The sequence below is a fragment of the Pristiophorus japonicus genome, chromosome 2 (assembly GCF_044704955.1).
Source record: "Pristiophorus japonicus isolate sPriJap1 chromosome 2, sPriJap1.hap1, whole genome shotgun sequence".
NCBI classification, from domain to species: domain Eukaryota; kingdom Metazoa; phylum Chordata; class Chondrichthyes; family Pristiophoridae; genus Pristiophorus; species Pristiophorus japonicus.
The window spans coordinates 118887595-118908088 of NC_091978.1; the positions used below are offsets into that span (position 1 = coordinate 118887595).

Here is a 20494-nt window from a genome sequence, read left to right on the forward strand (position 1 = left end):
GATAATCAGTCTGCAGAAATTGCAACCTCAGTGGCCATTTAGCTCGAATATGCAGGAAGCCTGTAACCAGGCTAATTTACGAGGTGGATGGACGAGAAGAAGGGTCTGTGAGGCAGGATGACTCTTGGGGCAAATCAATGGACGCTGAAGTTCAGCGGGTTCATGCGGCAAACATTCACAGCTCATATACCAAAACGCCACGAATGATGATCAAGGTTTTATTAAACGGCATCCCTGTACGCATGGAGCTGGACACAGGGGCCAGCCAGTCACTCATGAGCGTTCAACAATTCTAAAAGCTATGGCCACTCAAAGCCAGTAGACCCAAACTAGAACGCACTAAGACACAACTACGGACGTATACCAAAGAAATCATTCCAGTACTAGGCAGTGCAATGTTGGCGGTCACACACAATGGATCAGTGAACCGGCTGCCGCTCTGGATTGTCCCAGGCAATAGTCCCGCACTGTTGGGGAGGAGCTGGTTAGCTGAGATGAACTGGAAATGGGTGGATAGAAACATAGAAACATAGAAAATAGGTGCAGGAGTAGGCCATTCGGCCCTTCTAACCTGCACCGCCATTCAATGACTTCATGGCTGAACGTGCAACTTCAGTACCCCATTCCTGCTTTCTCGCCATACCCCTTGATCCCCCTAGTAGTAAGGACTTCATCTAACTCCTTTTTGAATATATTTAGTGAATTGGCCTCAACAACTTTCTGTGGTAGAGAATTCCACAGGTTCACCACTCTCTGGGTGAAGAAGTTCCTCCTCATCTCTGGCTTACCCCTTATTCTTAGACTGTGTCCCCTGGTTCTGGACTTCCCCAACATTGGGAACATTCTTCCTGCATCTAACCTGTCTAACCCCGTCAGAATTTTAAAGGTTTCTATGAGGTCCCCTCTCATTCTTCTGAATTCCAGTGAATACAAGCCCAGTTGATCCAGTCTTTCTTGATAGGTCAGTCCCGCCATCCCGGGATGCACGCAGCGTCATCTGTGGAGCAAAGTTCATGCTCACAAGTCCTACAACAATTTGAGTCACGATTCCAACCTGGCGTCGGGATGTTCAAAGGTACCAAAGTAGTGATAAGCATCACCCCGGACGCCAGACCAGTGCACCACAAAGCCAGAGCGGTGCCGTATGTGATGCGGGAGAAAATTGAGAGCTAATTGGACCGTTTGCTGAGAGAGGGCATCATCTCGCCCGTTGAATTCAGCGACTGGGCGAGCCCCATCATTCCCATCCTAAAGCGGATGATTCTGTCAGGATCTGTGGCGACTACAAGGCCACTATCAATCGGGTGTCCCTACAAGACCGATACCCGCTCCCGAGAGCGAAGGATCTTTTCGCCACGCTGGCAGGCGGCAAGCTGTTTACCAAGTTGGATCTCACTTCAGCCTACATGACCCAAGAACTGGCCGATGAATCTAAACTACTGACCACCATCACTACGCACAAGGGACTGTTCGTTTACAACAGGTGCCCGTTTGGCATTCGATCAGCGGCTGCGATTTTTCAAAGAAACATGGAAAGCCTGCTCAAATCTATTCCTGGAACAATCATATTTCAGGACGACATCCTCATCACGCGTCATGACACCGAGGAACACCTCCACAACCTGGAGGAGGTGCTACGCTGACTGGACCGGGTAGGCCTGTGACTCAAGAAGTCTAAATGTGAGTTTTTGGCTCCTGAGGTTGAGTTCCTGGGCAGGAGGGTCACTGCAGATGGGATTCGGCACACCGAATCCAAAACAGAGACGTTTCGACGAGCGCCCAGGCCCGGCAACACATCGGAGTTGCGTTCATTTCTGGGACTCTTGAACTATTTCGGGAACTTTCTGCCGAACTTAAGCACGTTGTTGGAGCTGCTTCACGTGCTCCTGCGTAAGGGTTGTGATTGCTTTTGGGGGGACTGTCAGGAACGGGCTTTCAATCGGGTGCGGAACCTAACTTTGTTCAAATAAGTTATTGACCCTGTACGACCCCTGTAAGAAATTGGTTCTGACATGTGATGCATCGTCCTATGGGGTTGGGTGCGTGTTGCAGCGGAGTAATGCTGAGGGCCAACTACAACTTGTGGCTTATGCTTCCAGGTCACTCTCTCAAGCAGAACGGGGATATGGGATGGTTGAGAAGGAGGCACTCGCATGTGTCTATGGTGTAAAAAAAATGCATCAGTACCTTTTTGGCAGGAGGTTCGAATTAGAAACGGACCACAAGCCGTTAACATCCCTGTTGTCAGACAGCAAGGCTGTCAATGCCAACGCATCAGCCCGCATACAGCGATGGGCTCTCACGCTAGCTGCTTATGACTACTCCATCTGGCACTGGCCTGGCACCGAAAATTGCGCTAACGCGCTCAGCAGGCTTCCACTGACCACCACCAAGGGGGCAGCGGAACAAAGCGCTGAGATGGTCATGGCTATTGATGCCTTTGACAGCGCAGGCTCCCCCATCACAGCCCACCAGATCAAAACCTGGACAAACAGAGATCCCCTCCTATCTCTGATTAAGAAATGTGTCCTGACTGGGAATTGGGCGCCCGCACACAGGGCGTGCCCTGAAGAGGTCAGGCCATTTCAGAGACAGATGGATGAGCTCTCCATCCAAGCTGACTGCCTACTATGGGGCAGCCGGGTAGTCATGCCCCAGAGGGGCAGGGAAGCATTCATCAGGGAACACCACAGCGAGCATCCAGGCATCGTGCTGATGAAGGCCATTGCCCGGTCACATGTTTGGTGGCCGGGAATTGATTCAGTTCTGGAACACAGCGTTGGCAGATGCACGACGTGTGCCCAGCTGGGTAATGCCCCCAGAGAGGCCCCGCTCAGTCCGTGGCCCTGGCCCACCAGGCCATGGTCACGTATTCATGTAGACTACGCGGGCCCGTTAATGGGAAAAATGTTTCTCATTGTGATAGATGCATACTCGAAATGGATCGAGTGCATCATTTTGAATTCATGCACGACATCCACCACTGTGGAGAGTCTACGTGCAGTCTTTGCAACCCACAGCTTGCCGGACATCCTTGTTAGCGATAATGGCCCGTGTTTCACGAGCTACGAATTCCTGGAGTTCATGTCGGGCAATGGCATCAACCATGTCAGGACAGCACCGCTCAAGCCTGCCTCCAATGGCCAGGCAGAACGTGCGGTCCAAATCATTAAATAAGGCATGCTCAGGATTCATGGACCCGCCTTTCAATGCCGCCTATCGCGCCTCCTGCTGGCCTATAGGTCCCGACCGCACTCGCTCACGGGGGTCCCACCCACTGAGCTACTTATGAAACGAACACTCAAAACTCGGTTGTCCCTCATTCACCCAGTCCTGAGCGACATTTTTGAGGGCAAGCGCAGTCCCAAAACGTGTACCATGACTGAAATTCAAGGGGGAGATGTATAGAAATAAATGACCCCGTATTTGTCCTCAATCATGCTGTAGGGCCCAAATGACTTGAGGGTACTGTAATAGACAAAGAGGGGAACAGGGTCATCATGGTTAAACTTAACAATGGGCAGATATGCCGTAAGCATCTGGACCAAGTCAAAAAAAGGTTTAGCATGGACACTGAGGAACCCGAGGAAGATCATGAGATAGTGCTCACACCACCGCCAGTGAACGAGCAACAAGAACATTCAGCAGTATGCACAATCCCGGCGGTCAGCCTGGACAGGCCGGAATCACCACAGGTGACAGACACTCACGCCAAGGCTCAACAACCAGAGCCCCAACTGCGGCGCTCCATGAGGGAGTGTAGACCACCTGAAAGACTAAACCTATGATCCCAATAAGACTTTGGTGGGGGAGGTGATGTCATGTATGTAACCTCTATGTAACACCACTGCAATACTGTATATACTTAAGCAATGCACACCTTGACCACAGGGGGTGAACTTGTGGGAGATACTCCTTACCTGGTCATCCAGGTATCTAAAGGGAGGTCCCACGCAGGGTCATCACTTTCTTGGTCCTGTGAATAAAGGTTCAGGTCGTAGAGTGACCTTGTCCGTAGAATGTGCCTCGTGTGGGTTTTGTGGTAATGTGTAAGGACATTACAACCTTAGTGTTAAGGCATGCGCTCTTTGTGCACTCATTTTCAGAGTGCACTATAGTGTAAAATTAATTAGGAGTACTGGGGCAAATGACTGCTGTGGATTATGATGCCCAAATCTGGCACTACGTTAATTGAAGGGATTATTGATTGTGGAACTTGTTCTCCATTTTCCAGAGTTTAGACTAAACATCTGAACTGTCATAACTCTCATTTCAAATGGATGCTGCAGTAGTGCCAAGCGACTGCTTAGTTTCAATGCTGGCTGGTCAGGTGCAGTGAAACATTGGAGACTGCTTTAACTTACAAAATATTGAGAAAGGGAATGGGGCTTCATGAACAGAAAGGGCAACTCCAGATGTTAAATGGTATGTAAGATGCGCATTGCCCTTCCACTTGTATACTGTCCTAGCCACATCTACGTATCAGCGTCAAAGAAGCAGTGTCTTTGGAGACTCAGGCTATGCTGTTAAACAGCACTGCCACCTGCCCATTTTCTATATGCTTACTTATGAAGTGCTTTAGGAGATTCTTGAAGCTGTTTTTATTAGAACAGAGGAGATTGAGTGGTGATTTGAAATTACATAATCCATGACATCATCAATTGTGCATGTAGCCATTCAAGCCTTGTGCTTTATCCCAATCAAAAAGACTTCTGCTCCATTTATGTCTCCATAAATGCTGGTCAATAACCAATGCACAGATTAATGTGGGTGAATGCCTGTTATCCTGACAATTGCCACAATTCCTTTATATTAAGGCACTTTTCTATACCCTCTTTATTTAAAGGGGCAGGGTGAGGGGTGGTTGGCTGATGGGAGAGGACATCTACTCTTGGTAGTCCTGGATCATGTCATCTGTGCAGTAGCCAGAGTCAGAAGTGGAGCACAAATATGAGGCCCAAGGTGTGACAAGATACTGATGGAGTATACCCTTGGCATCCTCCATCAATACTTCAGACACCTGACCCTAATCCTTGCTCTGCGCTCCATTTGAGCTCCCAAGCTACTGGCACAAACAAGTGCTATTTGTCTTTATACAGCCTGGGGCAGAAAATCCTTAGCAGGGCCGCATTCTGGTGTATGTGCCAGAATGCACGTACCTGGCCAGTATTTCGGGTCAGGGGAAGGTTCCTTGAATTACATGCAAATGACAGCCTAATTTCCAGAGTTTCATTCTGATATAATGGACGGGGTCCCAATAAAACAGAAACCTCTTATTGTTACATTTAGTTTACTGGAGACATTACTCGTCCTCCCTTCCTGAGTAAAGTTTCAAAAGCCACTTGTTAAATTTCTATGTGAAACTTATAAAGAAGATTAATGCTTGTGGAATTAGTGTTAGATTAGTTAATTAGATTGAAAACTGTCTTGCCAATAGAAAGCAGAAGGTGATAAATAGAAAGGCTCTGGATGAAGGGTAGTGACAAAAGGAACTCAGTAGAGATTTGTTCTGGAGATTTCTATTCATCAATCATATTGGAAAAGGTACTTCTGTCGTAATATTATACAATTTATTTAAAATTATGGCCATTATTGGGCAAATTTCACAATCCATTACATTATATATATGATCATAGAATCTTACAGCACAGAAGATGACCATTCAGCCCATTGTGTCTGTGCTGACTCTTTGAAAGAGCTGTACAATTTAGTCCCACAGCCAGCTTATCCACATACCACTGCAAATTAGTCCTCTTCAAGTACATATCCAAATTACCTTTTGAAATTTCTAATGGAATTTCCTTCCACCACTCTTTCAGGTAGTGCATTCCAGATCTTAACAGCCGTGTGAGAAAATAATTATCTTAATTGTCCCTCTGGTTCTTTTGCTAATTATTTTAAATCTTTGGGGGAGAAATTGGAGTCCTTTGTGCCTCCCGTTAGCACCCCCCCCATCCCCCGAAAAAATATTTTTCTTTTCTGCACCGGTGCCACTTTGACGCGGGGTCTGTGCCGCGATCGCTCAGCCTGACATTCTGCTTGAGTGCCGGGTTGATTGCGTGGCACCCCTACTCCCCCGTGGTCCAGGTAGGTGGGTTCCCAATATGCAGAGTATGCAGCTTGGGCCCTTCCCTTTAATTCAGGGACGAGCCCCACATAAGTGGAGCGCTTGATTTAGCGCTCCACTTCCTTTCGAAGGCAGTAACCCCAATTTATTGCAAGAGGCGAGAGTTCTGCACAAAGTCTCATGCTGCACGAGTGTTACCACCTCCAAACAGGGCAGTAACGAATTTCTGGGCCTTGATCTCTGGTTACCGACACACTAGCCAGAGGAAACAGTTTCTCCCTTCTAGCTTTATCAAAACTCCTCATAATTTTAATACCTCTATTATGTCTCTCCTTAACCTTCTCTGCTATAAGGAGAACAATCCTAGCTTCTCCATTTTTTTCCACTTAACTTTTCCACTCATCTCTGGTGCATCAGTCCAGTAACCTCTTTGTAGCTTTTTAAAATTTGTTCTTCAGGATTCGGTGATGGTACTGCCATTGAATGTCATGGGGCAGTGGTTAGATTCTCTCTTGTTGGGGATAGTCAGGAAATGGTGTTAGGGAAATTGAAGGGACAGAAGGCCGATAAATCCCCAGGGCCTGATAGTCTGCATCCCAGAGTACTTAAGGAAGTGGTCATAGAAATAGTAGATGCATTGATTGGTGGTCATTTTCCAACATTCAATGGACTCTGGTTCAGTTCCTATGGATTGGAGGGTAGCTAATGTATCCCCACTTTTTAAAAAAGGAGGGAGAGAGAAAACAGGGAATTATAGACCGGTTAGCCTGACATCGGTGGTGGGGAAAATGCTGGAATTGATTATTAAAGATGTAATAGCAGCGCATTTAGAAAGCAGTGACAGGATCGGTCCAAGTCAGCATGGATTTATGAAAGGGAAATCATGCTTGACAAATCTTCTAGAGTTTTTTGAGGATGTAACTAGTAGAATGGATAAGGGAGAACCAGTAGATGTGGTGTATTTGGACTTTCAAAAGGCTTTTGACAAGGTTCCACACAAGAGATTAGTGTGCACAATTAAGGCACATGGTATTGGGGGTAATGTATTGACGTGGCTAGAGAACTGGTTGGCAGACAGGAAGCAAAGAGTGAGAATAAACGGGTCCTTTTCAGAATGGCAGGCAGTGACTAGTGGGGTGCCGCAGGGTTCAGTGCTGGGACCCCAGCTATTTACAATATACATTAATGATTTAGGCGAAGGAATTGAATATAATATCTCCAAGTTTGCAGATGACACTAAGCTGGGTGTCAGTGTAAGCTGCGAGGAGGATGCTAAGAGGCTGCAGGGGGACTTGGACAGGTTAGGTGAATGGGCAAATGCATGGCAAATGCAGTATAATGTGGATAAATGGGAGGTTATCCACTTTGATGGCAAAAACAGGAAGGCAGATTATTATCTGAATGGTGACAGATTAGTAAAAGGGGAGGTGCAACAAGACCTGGGTGTCATGGTACATCAGGCATTGAAGGTAGGCATGCAGGTACAGCAGGCAATAAAGAAAGCAAATGGCATATTGGTCTTCATAGCGAGGAAATTTGAGTATAGGAGCAGGGAGGTCTTACTGCAGTTGTACAGGGCCTTGGTGAGACCACACCTTGAGTATTGTGTGCAGTTTTGGTCTCCTAATCTGAGGAAGGATGTGCTTGCTATTGAGGGAGTGCAGCAAAGGTTCACCAGACTGATTCTCGGGATGGCAGGACTGACATATGTGGAAAGACTGGATTGGCTAGGCTTATACTCACTAGAATTTAGAAGAATGAGAGGGGATCTCATGGAAACTTATAAAATTCTGACGGGACTGGACAGGTTAGATGCAGGAAGAATGTTCCCGATGTTGGGGAAGTCCAGAACCAGGGGTCACAGTCTAAAGATAAGGGGTAAACCATATAGGACTGAGATGAGGAGAAACCTTTTAACCCAGAGAGTTGTGAACCTGTGGAATTCTCTGCCACAGAAAGTTGTTGAGTCCATATTCAAAAGGGAGTTAGATGTGGCCCTTATGGCTAAAGGAATAAGGGGGTATGGAGAGAAGGCAGGGGTGGGGTACTGAGGTTGCATGATCAGCCATGATCATATTGAATGGTGGTGCAGGCTCGAATGGCCTGCTCCTGCACCTATTTTCTTTGTTTCTATGTTTCTATGTCATTGCCTGGTACTTGCGTGGCATGAATGTTACTTGCCACTTATCAGCCCAAGTCCGAATATCATCCAGGTCTTGCTGCATGCGGGCACGGACTGCTTCACTATCTGAGGAGTTGCGAAATGAACACTGTGCAATCATCAGCGAACATCCCCACTTCTGACATAATAATGGAGGGAAGGGTATTGATGAAGCAGCTGAAGATGGTTGGGCCAAGGACATTGCCCTGAGGAACTCCTGCAGCAATGTCCTGCAGCGGAGATAATTGGCCTCCAACAACCACAATCATCTTCCTTTATGTCAGGATTGGTTCCCTAGCTTGATGTGAATGGTAGAGTGAGGGATATGCCGGGCCATGAGGTTACAGATTGTGGTGGAATAGAATTCTGCTGCTGCTGATGTCCCAGAGCACCTCATGGACGCCCAATTTTAACCTGCTAGATCTGTTTTGAATCTATGCTATTTTGCATAGTGGTTGTGGCACACAACACGATGGAGAGTGTCCTTAATGTGAAGATGGGACCTCGTATCCACAAGGACTGTGCGGTGGTCACTCCTATCAGTGCTGTCATGGATAGATGCAGCTGCAACAGATAGATTGGTGAGGACAAGGTCAAGTAAGTTTTTCCCTCCTTCACTCACCACTTGCCGCAGGTCCAGTCTGGCAGCTGTGTCCTTCAGGACTCAGCCAGCTCGTTCAGCAGTAGTGCTATCGAGCCACTCTTAATGATGGACATTGAAGTTCCCCACCCAGAGTACATTCTGTGCCCTTGCTACCCTCAGTGCTTTTTTCAAATTGTGTTCAACATGGAGGAGTACTGATTCATCAGTTGATGGACGGTGGTAGGTGGCAATCAGCATGAAGTTTCCTTGGCCATGTTTGACCTGATGTCATGAGACTTCATGGGATCCAGAACCAACATTGAGGACTCTCAGGGCCACCACCTGCCGACTGTATACCACTGTGTCGCCATCTCTGGTGGGTCTGTCCTATCAGTGGGACAGGACATACCCAGGGATGATGATGGAGGAGTCTGGGATGTTGGCTGATTCTGTGAGTATGACTATGTCAGGCTTGACTAGTCTGTGGGACAGCTCTCCCAATTTTAGCACAAGTCCCCAGATGTTAGTGAGGGGGAATTTGCAGGGTCACCTGGGCTACTAAAGTCTTTGTTGTGTCCTAAGCCATGCCGAGGTCAATTCCGAGTTGTCCGTCTAGTTTTATCGTTATTATTGTTTTTCGTAGCGGTTCGGTATAACTAAGTGATTTGCTACGCCATTTCAGAGAGCACTTAAGAGTCAACCACAGTGACCAGCCAGACCAGGTAGGATGGCAGATTTCCTTCCCTAAAGGACATTCATGAACCAGATGGGTTTTTACGACAATCCGGTAGTTTCATGGTCACCATTACTGATACTAGCTTCTTATTCCAGATTTATTTAATGAACTGAATTTAAATTCCCCAGCTGATGTGGTGGGATTTTACTCATGTCTCCAGATTATTAGTCCAGGCTTGTGGATTACTAGTATAACACATTGCCTCATGGAGTCATTATTAGAGCATCTAAGGACACAACAATTGGCGATGAGATTACGGACTTTCACGCGAAAATGGCTACCTTTGGTATGTTGCAGCAGTTCGCCGATGGTGATGATTGTGACGCCTTTGTGGAGAGGTTCGACCATTTCTTCACGGCAAAGGACCTGGCAGGAGACGACCCGGCCACACTGGCTGATAAGCGCAAAGTTATCCTGCTAACCAGTTGTGGGCCCACCGTCTATGGCCTCATCAGGGACTTGCTGGCACCAGCGAAGACAACGACCAAGATTTACGAGGAGCTTGTAACCCTGATCCATGAGCAACTCAAGCCCAAGGAAAGCATCCTCACAGCCAGACACCGGTTCTACATCCACCGACGGCCCAAAGGCCAGAAAATCACGAAATACGCCGCAGACCTCAAGAGGCTGGTGGCACCGTGTGATTTCGGCAACCACCTCAACGAAGCACTGTGGGACAATTTTTGTCATTGGAATCGGCCATGAGGGCCTTCTTAATAAGCTACTGTCGGCGGATACCACAGTCACACTGCAGAAGGCCATCTTTGTGAGCCAGGCAATCATGACCTCAACCTGCGGTTCTAGGCAGATTACTCACCCTCAGGACTCAAACCCAGCAGGTACTGTGCACCGAGTGGCACCTTTTAGAGGCTGGACTGTAGAACGCTCTCAGGGGAGAGAGAACGGGCCCCCGAGTCCCTTAACTCAGAGTCCGCCGTGGGGGGCTAATCGAGTAGCTCCATGCTGGCATTGTGGAGGGAATCACAGGGCTCACCAGTGCCGCTTTAAAGACCATGTATGCAAAGGCTGCAGCACAAAGGGCCACCTCCAGCGAATGTGACTCACTGTGTCGATGAAGAGTCCGCAGATGGCCATGAATCCAGCACGGATCATGAAACGATAGGCAGAGAGGCAGCTCAGCCCCACGATGAGGTATATAGCATGTTTACCTGCACCACCGAATGTTCTCCGTTGAGGATGGAAGTCGAGATAAATGGCATTCCATTCTTCATGGAAGTGTACACGGGGGCGAGCCAGTCAGTAAGGAATCAAGAAGCCTTTGAGAGGCTATGGGACAATCAAGCCGAATGACCCAAGTTGGTCCCGGTTCAGGCAAAGTTACGCACCTAAACCGATGAACTTATCCCAGTCGTTGGTAGTGCGAATGTAAGGGTACTCCATGATGGCGAGGTGCACAAGTTACCTCTGTGGATTGTTGCAGGTGATGGACCACCACTACTCGGAAGAAGGTGGATGGAGACGATCCATTGAAAGTGGGAAGACTTCACCCCTCCAGCGATTGACGTCTTTCGTGTTCGGAGGCACAGCAAACCCTCACTTGAGGGTGGACCCGGCACCAGAGAGCAGACCAGCACAGCACCCAAGGCACAGACCGCTCAGCATGACTGCGTGGAGATGATCCAGCTGAGATGACCCAAACGCACCTTCCAGGCTCCAGTGGCAGGACTCCGGAGGAAGAAAATCGGATCCAAAGGCGATTTCCCAGCTTCGGTGGCAGAACCCGGGGAGAAGAGGATCACCGCAGTCGACATCGTGGATGGAGGAAAGATGCCGCCCAAACCACGAGGTGAGGTGCTGAAGAAAAAGATGGCCACGGTCAGACCACGAGGTGCAGCGCTGATGGAGCAACATGTGGCACCAAACGGAGAAGAGGATTGGGGTAAAGAAAGCAAGGCTCTCTTAAAGGAGGCCTGCAACCCACTACAATTAAAGGGACAGTTCCACACACTCAAGCAATGTAATACCAACTGTAAGTTAGAGATAATATGTGTAACTGATGATCAGAGTTATGTACATGCAATAAGCAAGGAAAAGTCGCGCAATCGTGATCGGAGCTACATAGTATCCACAATAAGTAATGAAAAGTTGTGCGATGTAGGATTTCAACTGCACGCAGCCAATACACACGAGCTGCAGAGCAAGCGATCTCAGGAGGGTAACAGCACCGGTATTGATACCCTGCCCCTAATCGGCTCCACCCGATGGCACCCGATGGCACCAACCGCCACGAGCCTGAAAGAGCAAACTGTGCTAAGGCACAGCCCCCAGGCCCCATTGCCACCAAGGCCATACCCGTAAACGAAGGGTCACCCGCAACAGTCCTCCCAAAGGAGACTGGGCCCAGCCAGGATCCCAAATCAAACAACGCCCAGGCAAGCGAGTCAGCAGTTCCCTGTGCACTGCTAGACGACAGCTCCTCAGGGAGCAGAAATGATCCAGGGCACAAAGAAAGGACAGGGAGAGGTCAAAGGCATCTGTGAACCTGCCCGACGCTAGGAACCACGGCAACAGCAGTAAGAGCAGGCAACTTGAGCCAACTGGGTTCCCACTGCCAGCACTGGGCACCTCACCGCCACCAGACTGCAGGGACACCATCCAGCAGTTCTGGAACTAGTTTGTCCTCACGCACCGGTCACCACATCGATAATGTATCTCACCAGTTTAACATACTTGTCTCACACTGGAACCACAAATGTAATGCAAACTTGCTTTTCTGAACTTGAATGTATATGAATGCACTGAGTCTCTGGCATAATCTATATGTGGGAGTGGGGGGGGGGGCGGTGGTGGCTGGGGGGGCTGGGCGGAGAATGGAGTGGTCAGGGACACACACAAACAGCAACCACCAGCACACTACTGCACCAACCACTCACCCAAAATTGAAACAACCTGCCAAGGGTCAACCAGATGGAGCCCAGATAGAGCTAAGCCCAGAGCACAGTCAATGCAGAGGCGATTTGCACTAAAGGCTCAGGGGAGAGTGATGTCATGTATCCTACATGGCTACTGTTGGTACTGTCACAAGGTGTGCCACCAGAGGGCACAGCAGTGGGCGACTTGTAGGTTACCTGTACAGGTGTGCCAGGCCTAGTATAAAAGGCAGGCCACCAAGTGTGATCCTCACTCTGAAGTTAACAAATAAAGGACTAAGGTCAATACGGTTCAAGTACAATACATTGCCTCGTGGAGTCATTATTAGAGCATCCAAAGACACAACAACATCGATGGAGCATGGGGCCGACCCAATGATGCTGAAGAAAAATAATGGCGGAGCGCTATTAACTTCCATCCCGGCAGCGGAGTTCGGCTCGTGCCCGCAGCAGCCTCGTGGAGCGCTGGCCAATTTCTGCCGCGGGGCAGAAAGGGATTGATACGGGACACAATTTCGCAGCATCCGGAAGAGCCCCCCCATTCCCCTCACCCTGTGCGAGGCCCTGAGCGGGGAAGGAGTTTGGAAAGAGGTTGAAAAGAAAACTGTCACACGACGGGAGAGTGGAGAGCACTAGTTCCAACTGTCGCAGGAGAGAGAGTGGAGAGCACCAGTTCCAACTGTCACAGGAACATCCAGTCGTGTCCCGGTAACTGCCCCCAAAGGAAGTGGAGTGTGGGAAATTGCACTCCGCTTCCATTGAGGGGTGGTAAGGCCAATTCTGTGGTGGGAGCAGGACTTCCACGCTGGGGGCTAAAATTCTCTGCCCCAGAAGGTTACCGCCCCCAAGATGGGAGCCTGTGCGGGGAGGCAGAGGGAAGATGAGGGGAGACGGGGGTGGGGGATGGAGGGGAGAGTGGTGGAGGTGGGGGGCGGAGAAACCCAGGGTGGGGGAAGGAGGGGCCACATTGCAGCGAAGGTCTGGGGGGGGGGGGAAGTGTGTTGGAGGGGTGGGCCTGGGGGCTCTGTGCCTCGGTGCGGGGAGTGTTCACAATGGAGTGGACGGGTTGACTGCGCAGATGGCGGTTGGTGGATGTGGTGTGGTTGGCGTCGCGGGGGCGTGGCTCCGGGGTGGCCGGGGCTGGGGGCTCGACATCCGGGGGTGTTCGGCATTTGGGAAGGATTCTGACGGGCCGAGGCGGGTTGGGTGCGGGGGGAGTGTTCCCGGTGTTGGGTGGGTCCAGAGCCGGGGGGGTGGGGGGCACGCTCTTGGAATGGGGGGTGGGCTGTTTGGGGCTGGGATGGGGAGAGACTTCTTCACTCGGGGAGTTGTTGTCCTGTGGGGTTCCCTGCCGCGGAGAGTTGTTGATGCCAGTTCATTGGATGTGTTCGGGAGGGAGTTGGATGTGGTCCTTGTGGCTGGGGGAGTCGGGGGATGTGGAGGGAGCGTGGGGGGGAGGTGCTGGGGTGGATGATCAGCCATGATCTTGTTGAATGGCGGGCCGAATGGTCTACTCCTGCACCTGTTTTCTATGTTTCTGTGAAAGGAGGTTGGAAGGATGGCTGGTGTAAGAGGTGCAAGGAGAGCCAACAGGTTTACTGATATGGAGCTGGAGACACTGATGGATGGTGTGGAGGACAGAAAAAAAATACGGTTTCCTGATGTTGGGAGACCTGGCAGACCGCCAGTGCATAGAGGGAGATTGCATGGGAGGTGTCAGGCACCTCCATAAATGTGCGGACGCACCCTCCCAGGAAGGTCTTGGCCAGTCTGCATCCGGCCCTTCCAGGCCCAGAGGTGTTCCAGGGCGTCCTAAAAGGACAGCTGTAGGTCCCAGACAACAACCACAGCAGCCTTCCCAGACCCATGATGCAGTCACAGGGATGAAAGTTAGCCGTAGTGTTAGGGTAGTCACGCATAACAGCTGTTATAGTGAGATGCACAGGGGTAAACCATGATGACGGTATTTATATTGTTCTTTATGTTCAGTTTTTGCAAAGATTGGGATAATTGGATAAATCTTTATTTTTGGCACATATATCTGGCCAGGTGTTTCATTTGGGAGTGGGCAATTCTGCGTTAAGGCACTCATTGCGATGGCCATTGAAAGCAAGAGCTGAAGGGTCATGTGTGGATGGGATTATCTGAAGCGAGCAGCAATGAGACACAGCTGCACCTCCGTTCCAGGGATGCAATAAGGACAACACCTCCTAGCTCTGGGGCAACGGGGATCCTCTTTGTGCCCCTCCTCCTGCTGGGCCTCCTCCTCCTCCTCAGATGGTATTGCTGGCTTGACTGCCAGCGGCTGTCCCCTCATGATAACCAGCATACAGCAGACCATGACGATTGTGGAGACCCGTTGAGGAGAGTACTGCAAGGTGCCACCAGAGCGGTTCAGGCACAGGAACCTCTGCTTAAGGGTGCCTATGCACTGCTCAGTGATGCACCTGGTGGCACAATGAGCTGCATTGTATGCATGCTCTGGCGCTGTGCTGGGGTACCACAGTCGAGTGAGCAGCCAAGTGGACAGGGGATATGTCTTGTCCCCAAGCAGCCTGCCGCAATTCTGATTCGGGCAAGTGAAGACGGCGGGCATACTAGTTTGCCGCAGAATGAACGAATCATGGCTGCTGCCTGGGTACCTTGCATCAAATGTTAAGATCTGACGCTGGTTGTCATACATGCGCTGCACATTCAGTGAGTGGAAGTCTTTGCGGTTCACAAACATCTCGGGGTGATGATGTGGCGCCCTCAACCCAACCTGTGTGCAGTCAATGGCACCCTGCACCCTTGGTAAGTCTGCCACTTGGGCAAATCTGGCCTGCCACTCCACCTGTTTATCCCATGTCATCGGGAAGATGTACTGGACCCTTCTCCTGTACAGTGCATCTGTGACCTGCTGGATGCACCAAAGTGCCGAGAATTGGGAGATGTTGTCAATGTCTGCAGTGGCAGACTGGAAAGACCCCATCACGTAAAAATTCAAGGCGATAGTGACCTTGGTCTGTACGGTGAGGGCGGTCCTGAGGCGTATTTGAGGCTGCAGATCCTCTTACCGTACTTCTGTCCGAAATCGTAGTCTTCGCAGGCATTGCTCATCAGTGAACTGGAGGAAGGAGAACTGAGGTCTGTAGACCCTTTAGGGTATGGCCTCCTTCCCCCACGTCTGTGTTGGCCACCTCCCCTGGCAGCTGCCTGCTGGCCATCTCCCTGGTCCTCCTCATTCTCGGGCTCTAAGGATAAGGGGTAAGCCATTTAGGACCGAGATAAGGAGAAACTTCTTCACCCAGAGAGTGGTGAACCTGTGGAATTCTCTACCACAGGAAGTAGTTGAGGCCAATTCACTAAATATATTCAAAAGGGAGTTAGATGAAGTCCTTACTACTCGGGGGATCAAGGGGTATGGCGTGAAAGCAGGAAGTGGGTACTGAAGTTTCATGTTCAGCCATGAACTCGTTGAATGGCGGTGCAGGCTAGAAGGGCTGAATGGCCTGCTCCTGCACCTATTTTCTATGTTTCTATGTTTCTATGTTTCCTGTGGAGGTTCTTGCTGGAAAGGCTCCTCTCCCAGTATTTGGAGGAGGCAGGTGGCAGCAGCCCTTACCCGCCTCCTAATGCCATCTCCCTCCTGGCCACCCTCTCTAGCTGCAGGTCTGTGCATATCTGCATGCCCTTCTCTCTGTTGTGCAGCCATGGCTGCTGCCTCCCTTGCCTGCTGCTTCTCTGTACGGTGCTGACGGCGACGTCGTCTCCTACATGCTGCCCTGCTTCTCACGAGATATACAAGGTGTCGCCCTCCCAAGACTCCTCCCATCCTACAAGGCCTCCACTAAACAGTCAGATGTGAAAGTTCTACAAAAGTCTGTCAAAACCTCTGAGCAACATTCAGGAGGTTTAGTGAAGCCAAAACAATGAATACAACTTATTGCACTTTAAAGTCAAATGAAAACTTATTGAAACTATTTTCTTGGCAAAGGGCCCCGATCACAGCAAAACTCCAGTGATGTCGCGTTTGAGCACCGACTCGCATACCTCACGGGCACTGCCTGAAGAAATCCTACCTTTTTATAGTTGAAAATCGCTGTGGTGCTTGTTTTCCAGTAGCCCATCCGCTGCTTACCTCACCGCAGAAAATCATCCTTCACTTCGGCATCACCCCGCCATTTCCGGTGGAAGTGAGCACTGCTCAAATCGCACCCCCCCCCCTGAGCTGAATATGGCTCAGGGAGGGAAAAGTACCCGGCCACAGCGGCCCATCGATTTTTTCCATCGCCGTTCCAAACACCGTGGTAGCTGTCCCTTCGGGGATGGTGAATTTTGACCCGGAGGATTCTAAGAGAATTAAGGGATATGGGGATCGGGCAGGAAAGTGGAGTTGAGGTTGGAAATCAGCCATGATCTTATTGAATGGTGGAGCAGGCTCAAAGGGCCGTATGGCCAACTCCTGCTTCTATTTTTGAGGCCTAGGGTTCCCAACCCTCCCGGAATAATCGAGTTTCTCGGAATTGCGGGGTTCCTCCCCTGAGCGTTGCCTCCAGCAGCCCGGGAGATTCAACTATTTAAATTTCCTGCCGTAATGCGCGCCCCACCTCTGTGCTTCATGATGTCACCGGCTGCTGTTAGAGAAGCCTGCAGCTCGGTGACGTCACCTGCAGAGAGCCGTGAACGCATGGAGATTCAGGAATCTGTAGTGCTCAGGAATCAAAGGTTTCAGCATTCAGGGATTCTCATCAATCAGGGTTTCTCAGCATTTGAGGGTGCACTGAGATCAGGGTCTCTAAATTGGGGGTTCTCTGAAATGGGGCAGTGGTTCCTTGGTTTGCCCTCTTTCCCACCCTTGGGTTTCCCCTCATTGCCTGCTCACGGGTGGCCTCCTGGTTCTTGGAACCTGTTGTACAACAGATGCACATGCAGTACACCTGTGCTACTGTTATAGTTGCTTTGGGTGGAAGGCAAGGCACGACCAGCAACATCTGCATAGCCACTTTATCTTCACATATTCCAAGCAGCCTTTAGATGCTATGATGCTTTTATCATTTTTATTTTCTATTGTGTCTGAATCAGCAAGATGTTTAGCAAATGCTTCAAAAGTCATACTAAACGCTAGAGTATTTTGTTTCTTGTGAAGTTGATGATGAGTCAGTCAGACACAACAGTATATATAATATGTTGGGGAAATGTCAGTGATATAAGCTGTAGGCGTATCAGTGGGAGCTACAATGCTCAGATACACTTAGGCTGAAAAGTGGAGGAAATACTTTTCTTTGAGGTTACATTTTTATCGGCAAGCGTGACTGTTGAAGCACAGTGCCAGTATCAGAAGTAGTAGTAGGTGGCTGTGGAGGGGGCACTTACTTAACTATGGAACAAAAGGTTATCTACTTGCTGTAGACAAGATGCTGAACTTTCAATTGCAACTATCATGTGCTACAAGAGGCACTTACTCAATAACCTGCTCACCAATGCTCAGTTTGGGTTCCTCAGGATCACTCGGCTCCAAACCTCATTACAGCCTTTGTCCAAACATGGACAAAAGAGCTGAATTCCAGAGGTGAGGTGAGAGTGACTGCTCTTGACATTAAGACAGCATTTGACAGAGTGCGGCATTAAGGAGCCCTAATAAAATTGAAGTCAATGGGAATTGGGTAATACCTAGCACAAAGGAAGATGGCTGTGGTTGTTGGAGTTCAATCATCCCAGCCCCAGGACATCACTGCAGGAGTTCCTCAGGACAGTGTCCTAGGCCCAACCTTCTTCAGCTGCTTAATGAATGCCCTTCCTTCCACCATAAGGTCAGAAGTGGGGATGTTCATTGATGATTGCACAGTGTTCAGCTCCATTCACAAGTCCTCAGAAAATGAAGCAGTCTATGCCCACATGCAGCAAGACCTGGATGACATTCAGGCTAGGGCTGCTAGTGGCAAGTAACTTTCATGCCACATAAGTGCCAAGCAATGACCATCTCCAACAAGCAACAGTCTAACCATCTCCCTTTGATATCCAGTGGCATTCCCATGTCGAATTCCCCACTATCAACATACTGGGGGTCACTATTGACCAAAAACTTAACTGGACCAGCCACATAAATACTGTGGCAACAAGAGCAGGTCAGAGGCTGGGTATTCTGTGGCAAGTGTCTCGCCTCCTGAGTCCTCAAAGCCTTTCCACCATCTACAAGGCACAAGTCAGGAGTGTGATGGAATACTCTCCACTTGCCTGGATGAGTGCAGCTCCAACAATATGCAAGAAGCTTCACACCATTGAGGACAAAGCAGCACACTTGATTGGCACTCCATCCACCACCTTCAACATTCACTCCCCCCACCACCAGTGCATCATAGCTGTCGTGTGTACCATCTATGGCAGCACCTCCCAAACCCGCAACCTCTACCACCTAGAAGGACCAGGGCATAGGAGCACCATCACCTGCAAGTTCCCCTCCAAATTACATACCATCCTGACTTGGAAATATATTGCCGTTCCTTCATCTTCGCTGGGTCAGAATCCTGGAACTCCCTCCGTAACAGCACTGTGGGAGTACCTTCGCCACACGGACTGCAGCGGTTCAAGAGGGAAGCTCGCCACCACCTTCCAAGGACAGTTAGGGATGGGCAATAAATACTGGCCTTGTCAGTGACACGCATTTCCTGGAACGAACAAAAACAAAGTTTTGTTCCAATGCAATTAAAAAAAACTGAGCTTTACTAGTAAAGGGCCTGTCTTCAGAGGTAACATCAGAAAAGAGAAGAGGTCTTTCCCTTTTAAGGAAAAGAAAAGATGTTAACAAGAGCTTTGCCCTTTAATTCCCCATTCTGCTGGACTTTTTGTTTGGGAGACTTGATAATGGAGCTGAATTGGAACTGCCCCTGATGCTGCTAAGGTTGATGAAAATTATGCTGAATCTCTGTAAAATGTTTTGGCTGGTTGAAATATCACCCTGGGTTGTCAGTATTGCATTGTGTGACAGTAATTGTCAAGACAAGGGACATTGGCATGTTTAAGTAGATCTATAGAAATCAAAAGAACTAATACTAATACTTCAGTAACGTGTGGTCTACAAGTAATTAGTGACTCCAGTTTTGATCAGTATAAATATCCAAAGACCTGGAAATTGTAGAAAGGGTTCAAAGAAGGTCAACAAACAAATGTGCTGGGTTTCGTATCACTGAGTAGAAAAAGAAACTAAGGGAGCTTAATCTGTTCTCATCATAAACAAAAGGTTAAGCATCATCCTCGATTTTCCAATCATGAAGTTAACACAGAGGATGGATGCAGAGAGACATGTTTTTGTGGAATCAGAAGAGAATTAGGTAACATGATTCCAAAGTAAGGAAGCCACAAGTTTAACATAATTTAAAGAGTGATCATTTATTGGTGAAGTGCCACTTAACACAGTGCATGCAAAGTCTGCTGGAGTATTCAAAAAGAAAATGGGCAAGCTCCTTATTTAACAAAGGACAAAGACATTATGGGCTTGGTTTCAGGACATAATACAGTCTGTTACAGTCTCAAAACAAGGGCTGAAGTAATGGGTAGAAAGGTGGGAAAATTTTCTCTTGAACACTATATAACTAAATTGTAATCTCATTCATAAAGAACGAGTTTATAATATTATTATACATAGCACACAGAGAAAATCTTCCCACCAGAGTGCTCTGGATACCTGATTACCAATATCACCAAACTGAGCACATAATTTAAGGTGAGTAAATCAGGACTGCTCATATAAAATAATGAAAATTGTCAGCCCAACTCGAAAGTGAGATAGTCCAAATGAAATTGAGGTATTCTATCTATTTCAATTATTACATCTTTTTAACTAAATGTTGGTACATCATATTTGAATAAATAATTGTATAATTAATTTTCATGCAGTTTGTCCCACACATCTTCCTTAAAGATTCATAGACTGCATGTTCATTTTCCAGAAATGAAAATGATAATTTAGCATAGATTTTCCACAGTTCATTTTTACAATCAATCATGATTCCTTTCATCATAGCATAGCTAAGGAGTGCATAAATGATTACTACATTTCCAACCACCAATATTTTGC

At 48.7% G+C, this 20494-nt stretch overlaps 1 protein-coding gene and 1 pseudogene across 1 annotated transcript; one reads left to right on the plus strand and one right to left on the minus strand.

The window, feature by feature from the left end:
• The window catches only part of LOC139240463 (putative nuclease HARBI1 pseudogene), a 397365-nt pseudogene that overhangs the window by 356824 nt on the left and 20047 nt on the right, over positions 1-20494 (plus strand).
• Positions 14579-15409, minus strand: LOC139228932 (putative nuclease HARBI1). Its single transcript, XM_070860468.1, has one exon. The coding sequence runs from the start codon at positions 15407-15409 to the stop codon at positions 14579-14581; it is 831 nt and encodes a 276-aa protein (XP_070716569.1).

What these genes read in the sequence shown, in the direction of transcription:
- LOC139228932 (XM_070860468.1), bottom strand. Translation starts at nt 15,409, where the DNA reads ATGGGGTCTTTCCAGTCTGCCACTGCAGACATTGACAACATCTCCCAA.